General features: G+C 53.9%; 2 protein-coding genes across 2 annotated transcripts in view; both read left to right on the forward strand.

The window, feature by feature from the left end:
* PHF12 (PHD finger protein 12) overlaps positions 1-2050 on the forward strand; it is a 31448-nt gene extending 29398 nt beyond the window's left edge. The window contains exons 14-15 of the mRNA XM_068154546.1: positions 851-989; positions 1544-2050. Of these exons, the coding sequence (XP_068010647.1) occupies positions 851-989; positions 1544-1878 (474 nt within the window). The 3' untranslated portion in view covers positions 1879-2050. The remainder of the gene's footprint in view (positions 1-850; positions 990-1543) is intronic.
* Positions 2051-3850: 1800 nt separating this feature from the next.
* On the forward strand, positions 3851-6527 carry DHRS13 (dehydrogenase/reductase 13). The gene is made up of 5 exons (XM_068154552.1): positions 3851-4013; positions 4095-4213; positions 4703-4826; positions 4912-5223; positions 6009-6527. Exons 1-5 carry the CDS (start codon positions 3887-3889, stop codon positions 6311-6313), a joined length of 987 nt encoding a protein of 328 aa, XP_068010653.1. The 5' UTR covers positions 3851-3886; the 3' UTR covers positions 6314-6527.
* Positions 6528-6843: the final 316 nt, after the last annotated feature.

Consider the following 6843-nt stretch of genomic DNA (forward strand, 5'->3'; position numbering starts at 1 on the left):
GGGTCAATCCTAAATCAGGCTCCAGGCACTGAACCTCTTCCATACTCCAGCAGGCCTCCCATGGCTGTGTTCAATTTAGAGGGAAAGTTCCCTCTGCTCAGCTCTTTCTACTTCTGGCCATTGGCAGCTCATGTGTGGCTTTGGTTTCTGCAGTCCAGCAGGTTACTTGAAAATTTACTCCCCTGTGCAAAGAGAGCTTCTGTAACTTGATTAAAGCTCTGTGGTCCCTGGGGGACAAGGTCCTCAGCCTTCACATGATTCCTGTGATCTACCCTGAAATTTCCTCCACTCTGTCAACATCCTCCACAAAGCTCAGCTGAGCGTGACGCTGCTTGTGTAACGCTGCGTGTCACAGTAACATCTCCTGGCATCTCAGCGGCTGCAGAGGGTCTGTAAATCCCAGATTGTCTGGTTTGCAGCTGCTGCATCACACTAGCATCCCTCTTGCCATCTTGTGTCACATCTCTTCCCTGCTAGGCACAGGTCTTGGGCCAAGTTAGTCTCTAGTGCCTGTTAAAAGGGTGTGCTGGCTTTGTGAGAGTCTCCTTGAATCCTCATTTCCAAAAGGTCTGTCAGTCCAAGTCCAGTAGCAGGTTAAACCCCCCTTCTCAAAGCTGCTTTCACCTCATTCCCTGCTGGGATGCAGCTTCTGCTGGAAAGCTGGCTATTCAGTGAGCCATGCATGAGAGTTGGGTTGGTAGACTCTTGAGCTGGAGGGTATTTAAGTGCTCTTATTTAACCATCAACAGCAGTGGGGAGAGAGGGTTTGTGTTTCAGTGCTCCAAAGAGGGGTATGGGCAGATGCCCTCCTGACTTACTTCTCAGTTCCCTCCTCTTCCCTGTTTTTCAGAATACAAAACATTATGAGCTGTTGAACTACAGTGAGCATGGGACAACTGTGGACAACGTTCTGTATTCGTGTGACTTCTCGGAGAAGATGACGCCCACTCCTCCCAGCAGTATTGTTGCCAAAGTGCAGAGTGTGATAAGTGAGTGCTGAAACACCACAGGGAGCTCTTGGGGAGAGGGACAGAAGCGGGTGCAAATCAATTCCTTCATGGTGCTTATTGTTCTGCAGGGGCTGGTGCACTTCTTACAGAAGGGGAGCTTCTCCCCAGGCCTGGGGAGTGCCTCAGTCCACAGAATACTCCAATGCTAACCATGCTTCTGCCTCCAGTAATGGAGTTAACCCAGCTGTGGGTCCCTGGCTGATGAACTCTTTCAGAGCTGGAGCAAGGGGCTTCCCACACACATCCTCCCCTCAAAGGCAGCAAGCAGGGGATCTGGGCTGTGCCACAGGCATCCCATTCCCATGTGGCTTACTCCTGCTCTCCACTGGATCAGCCTCTGCTTCTTTTGGCTGCCAAAAAAGTTGTGTAAATGCCTCTGCCTCTCCAGGGATGTGGGGAAATGCCAGCTTTCCTTTTACCAGCCTTCTAACTGGAGGTTCTTACCCCTGAGGCACCTCAGCAGTAGCTCCTGTTGATGAATACGAGCTGCTGCTGGCCTGAATCTTACACATTGGGTTCTTTTTCTTTTCCAGAACGACATAAAAGCAGAAAACAAGAAGAGGAGCTGCATGAAGAAGCCTCTGTGATGAATTCGCAGGCACAGGGGCAGCATCGGAAACCCTGTAACTGCAAAGCCAGCAGCTCCAGCTTAATAGGGGGCAGCGGGGCTGGCTGGGAGGGGACAGCCCTGCTCCACCACGGCAGTTACATCAAGCTGGGCTGCCTGCAGTTTGTGTTCAGCATCACTGAATTTGCGACCAAACAGCCCAAGGGGGACACTGCCTTAGTACAAGACATGGACTTGGAAGAGAAGCTTTCTCTGAAACCCCACCAGGTGCCCGTGCTGCGGTCCAACTCGGTTCCTTAGGAATTTTAGGAAGAGAAGCTTTTGAAGTAAGGAGAGGAAAACAAAAAAATTAACAAAAAAAATTAAAAAAAACCCCAACCACACAAAACCCAAACCACAAAACCCAACCAAACAAAAAACCCAACCACCACAAGGCCCTCAGGCTCTTGCAATGCAAAACTGTACAAAGAAAGAGGTGGGATTTTTCTGTGTCGGCCCAGAGACTGTTCACACGCCGTTTGCATGAGATGAAGAACGTTTAACTTTTTTTAATTATTTTTTTTTTCCTTTTCTGCTCAAGTTTTAGGGGCATTTGCACATATATTTGTACTATACATTTCATTTTAAAAAGGATAAACCTGCAGCGAGAGCAGGCCGTGTCAGAGCGAGGGGGGCGACCGCTGCCTGGCGCGAGGACTCTCCCTGGCAGATAGTCCCCACGCAGTTGTAAAATAATCAGAAACTTGTTCTATTTTGTGCCAGTGACAATAGTTTTATATTAAAAGAGAAATACAGTTTTCATACAGCAAATCTATACAATATCATTGTTTTATTTAATGTAAAGAAGCGCTCTTCTTCCCACAGGTTTTGGTTCTGTTTTCTTTTCTTTTCCTCCCATCCCCTCCTGCTATGGTTGCACTACAAGTAGCTACTGTGTATTATGGGCAGTGAGAAACGAGTTCTTTTCCTGGTGTCCATCCTATTTTTATTTCAAATAAGGAAAAGTGTTGGATTCTGTGTAAATACATCAGTGATGGCATTTTTTTCAATGTTTTAAAGCTGTGTACAGTGCTACATGTGGTATGACGTTCCTCAAATTGTCTATTGTAGCAGATCGTTTGTCGTAACCTGTCTGTCTCTCTTTTGTTTATAAGCCACCTCCCCCCCGCAGCAGAACAGCTAGTTCCACTGTACATAGTAATTGTAACGTTTTAGACTTTACAGAAACTTTCCTGTATTCTGTATATAAAAAAAAAAAAAATACTTCACATTCTGTTTTCTGATTGTCTGTCTTCACTCCTGTCACCACGACCTGGAGCTTCCCTGGCATGTCTGACCACAGAAGAGGAGCCTAAGCTGGGGGATGGTGTCCTGCGTGGGGATGTGGGATGATGCTGGTGGCCTGGCGTGGGGACTAATGGAATCACAGAAGAGTGTGGGGTGGAAGATCATCTAACCCAGCTGCCCTGCACTGGGCAGGGACATCTTCAGAATCGTTTAGGTTGGAAGGCTTCTACTGTGATTGCTTCCAACCATGAGATTTAACACTGCCATGTACGTGCACCATTGTACTATCTCCCTTAGTGCCACATCTATGTGGCCTCCCCAGGGATGGGGTCCCCACCACTTCCCTAGGCAGCCTGTTCCAGAGATTCACAGCCTAATGTCAAACCTAAATCTCCCTTAGTGTAGCTTGAGGCTGTCTCCTCTCCTGTTGCTTGTTACCTGGGAGAACATAGCAAACCCCACCTGGCTCCAACCTTCTTTCAGGAAGTTGTAGAGAGCAAGGAGGTCTCCCCCGATCCTCTTTTTCTCTAGGCTAAAGCCCCCCCGTTGTTTAGAGCTGTTCTCCAGACCCTTGCCAGCTTTGTCACCCTTCTCTGAACCTGCTGCAGCACCTTGCTGACCTTGGAGTGAGGGGCCCAAAACAAAGCAGTGTTCGATCTGATCCAATCTGACCTTGGCCGTTTCTCAGGATGGCATCTACCACGTCTGTGGGGTGGGGTCTCGGTATTGGACATGGTCTTGTCACCTGTCGGTGCTGAGGGTTTGCCGCGAAGCAGGAAGGTTTGAAGGAGGAGGTTGCCCTGAACCGCTCCTCGTCCTCTCCCGGTCTCTCTGCTCCGCCCCGGGGCCGTGAATTCCCCTTGCTCGTAGACAAAGGCCGGTGCCGCCTGCTCCGCGCCGATAACCCCACGCTGCGGTTGCGAAAGCCGCGGCGCAGCCCCTTTGCCCCGGTCCCTCCTCCTACCTCGGGGCGGCGGAAGGCGGGGCGGGGCCCGGCGGTGGTGCCGGTACCTGCGGCGGGATGGCGTGGGCGCTGCTGGGCTTCGGGCTGTTCCTGGCCCTCTACACGCTGCTCCGCCACGGGCTGCGCCGGACCCCGCCGCCCCGAGCGCGCCCCGCGCTCCACGGCCGCACCGCCATCGTCACCGGTGAGCGCCGGGCACCGAGAGCAGCGGCTCCGGTACGGTACGGCCCGGCCCCCGCGCTCACCGCTCTGCTTCGCTCTACAGGGGGAAGCGGCGGCATCGGGGCGGCCACGGCGCTGGAGCTGGCCCGGTGCGGGGCCCGCGTCATCCTGGCGACCCGCAGCGCCCTGCGGGGGGAGGCCGCTGCCTGCCGCATCCGAACGGTGAGCGCCGGGGCACCCCCAGAAGACACCCTCGAGAGGTACTCCCGGCACCTTCGGGGGACTCCCAGCACCTTCCCGGGCACCCGCCTGGGACATGCCTATGCATCACATGGGCACCCCCATGGATACCCCCATGGCACCTCCTCTCCGGCACCCCATGGGTACTTCTGAGACACTCCCATGAGACATCCATGGACATCACATAGCCACCCTCAGGAGACCCTCCAGGACAACCCTGGGCATCCTTAGAGGACATCTGAGAGGCAGGGGCACCCTGCAGCATAGGGGCTGCATGGGCACCCCCAGCCCAGGCACAGGACACCCCCATCCCCCCCTAACAGTGCAACCCTGGAGCATCCTGCAGCCTCATTGCCCTGGGTCGGATCCAGCCCCCAGAGGATCCCCCTGCCTCTGGCTGGACCCAGCCCCAACCCTGAGCAGGGTGCCCCCCACCCCAGGCCCTACCCCATGCTGTGTTGTTCCCTGCAGGAGACAGGGAACCCAGAGGTGCAGTTCATGCAGCTGGACCTGTCCAGCCTGAAATCAGTGCGAGCGTTTGCCAGCACCTTTCTGCGCCAGGAGCCCCACCTGCACCTCCTCATCAACAATGCAGGTGAGCCCTGGCACACCCCCAACCCAGTCCCCTCGCCTTACACTCCTGGAGCACCCACCATGGGCTGCCATTGTCTCCTTTGCAGGGGTGAGCGCTGGGGGTATGACAGAGGATGGCTTCAGCCTGCCCTTCCAGGTGAACCACCTGGGCCATTTCCTGCTCACCCAGCTGCTGCTGGAGCGGCTGCAGAGCTGCGCACCCAGTCGCATCGTCATCGTCGCCTCCAGTGCCCACTGTGCCGGCCGCCTGCGCCTCGGCGCTCTGGGCCGCCCACCTCCTGGGCTGTGGTCCACCTTCCAGGACTACTGTGACAGCAAACTGGCCAATGTACTGCACGCCCGTGAGTTAGCCACCCGCCTGCAGGGCACCCAGGTGACATGCTACGCTGTGCACCCAGGTAGGGACCTGCAACTGGGGACAGCAGGATGGTGTGGGGTGTCCTTTGCATGAGGTGTCTCTTCATGTGGGATGCCCTCTTCATGGAATGCTTTGCAGGGAGCAGTTCCCTTTGCACAGGGAGTTGCTAGAAATACAGCATCCCCTTGCGTGGAGCAGCCTTTGCTTGGCATCTACCTTTGAGTGAAGCAGCCCTTTGTACAGTGTCTCTTTGCATGGAGCGTCCCTTGCATCTCTAATAACTGAGATGCATTAACTCCATCATTGGTACATGTGCTGCATACTGTGATGTTTAATAGGCTCCCCAGGATGGGGGTTGATTCACCATCCCTGGAGGTGTTTAAAAGACACAGAGATGTGCTAAGGAACATGGTTTAGTACCAGACTTGGTAGTTAGATAATGGTTAGACTAAATGACCTTAGAGGTCTTTTCCAACCAAAACAATTCTACAATTCTATGGTGCAATCTTTGCCCAATGTCCCTTTGCAAGATGCACTTTTTGCACAGTGCATCCATGGCATGAAATGTGCCTTTGCACAGTGTGTCCCTGTGCACCATCATCCTTTTTATATCCTTTTTCCTGGATGGAATGGCATGGAATGGAATGGAATAGGAATTAATCATTAATAGAATAGGAGTTAAGCATGTTGGAAAAAAACTTTGAGATCATCACATCCAACCTATCATCCAACACTGTCTAATCAACTAAACCATAGCCCCCATCCAGTCTTTAAATTCTATTCTATTCTATTGGGCTGTGACATGGTGACTTCCCTTCACTGCAGGGTTCGTCAACACGGAGCTGTTCCGTCATGCGCCGCTCTGGCTGAAGCCATTCCTCATCCCACTGGCCTGGCTCTTCTTTTGTGATGCAGCCGAGGGTGCCAGGACCTCCCTGCACTGTGCCACATACGAGGGCCTTGAGTGCTTCAGTGGACGATACTTCACTGACTGTCACCTACAGGAGCCGTGGCCACCAGCCCGTGATGACCGGCTGGCCCTGGCACTCTGGGAAGCCAGCGAGAGGCTGGTGGGACTGAGGGAGCCTGAAGGGAACCCTTCACCAGACCCTGCAGCTGTTGTACAATAAAAGTGATGGTGGGGAAAGGGAGGGAGCCGCCATCAGCTCCTGTGCCAGGTTGGTGCGAAATGGGAGGTGTTTGAGGATGGCCACAATGAGGACGACACAGCCCCGAGAGGCAGCAGCCATGTTTGTGGGGTGGGCTGGACTTTGGCTCTGGTATGGTTGTGGCATCATGATGTGGGGTGTCCCTCTTGCAATAGGTGTATGTGTACCCTTGTACAGTGCAGTGCATGGTTCCTGGCACACGCACATGTGCGCATGAGACACACAATGTACCTCGCCTTACATGTGCAGCAAAGCTGCTGCACTGCTTCCAGAGACACACACAGGCTGCAGTGCAGCATTCCTGCCTTGCACACTGCTGCAGACAGCAGTGCACACAGCACGTCCCTTGCACACTCTCCCCCTTGCACACCCCTGCACACTCTTCCCTTTGCACACTGCAGCACACACACCCACCCTGCACAGCCCTGCAGACACTGCAGTGCACGCACAGACCCCTTCCCTTGCACACCCCTGCACGCTCCAGTGCGCAC

The sequence above is a fragment of the Melanerpes formicivorus genome, unplaced genomic scaffold (assembly GCF_026170545.1).
Source record: "Melanerpes formicivorus ecotype bairdi unplaced genomic scaffold, bMelFor1.0.p_v2 SCAF_29, whole genome shotgun sequence".
Lineage (NCBI taxonomy): Eukaryota > Metazoa > Chordata > Aves > Piciformes > Picidae > Melanerpes > Melanerpes formicivorus.

What these genes read in the sequence shown, in the direction of transcription:
- DHRS13 (XM_068154552.1), top strand. Translation starts at nt 3,887, where the DNA reads ATGGCGTGGGCGCTGCTGGGCTTCGGGCTGTTCCTGGCCCTCTACACG. An exon ending in CTGCCTGCCGCATCCGAACG is followed by an intron (nt 4,214 to 4,702) that starts GTGAGCGCCGGG and finishes TGTTCCCTGCAG; the next exon opens with GAGACAGGGAACCCAGAGGT. An exon ending in ATGCTACGCTGTGCACCCAG is followed by an intron (nt 5,224 to 6,008) that starts GTAGGGACCTGC and finishes CCTTCACTGCAG; the next exon opens with GGTTCGTCAACACGGAGCTG.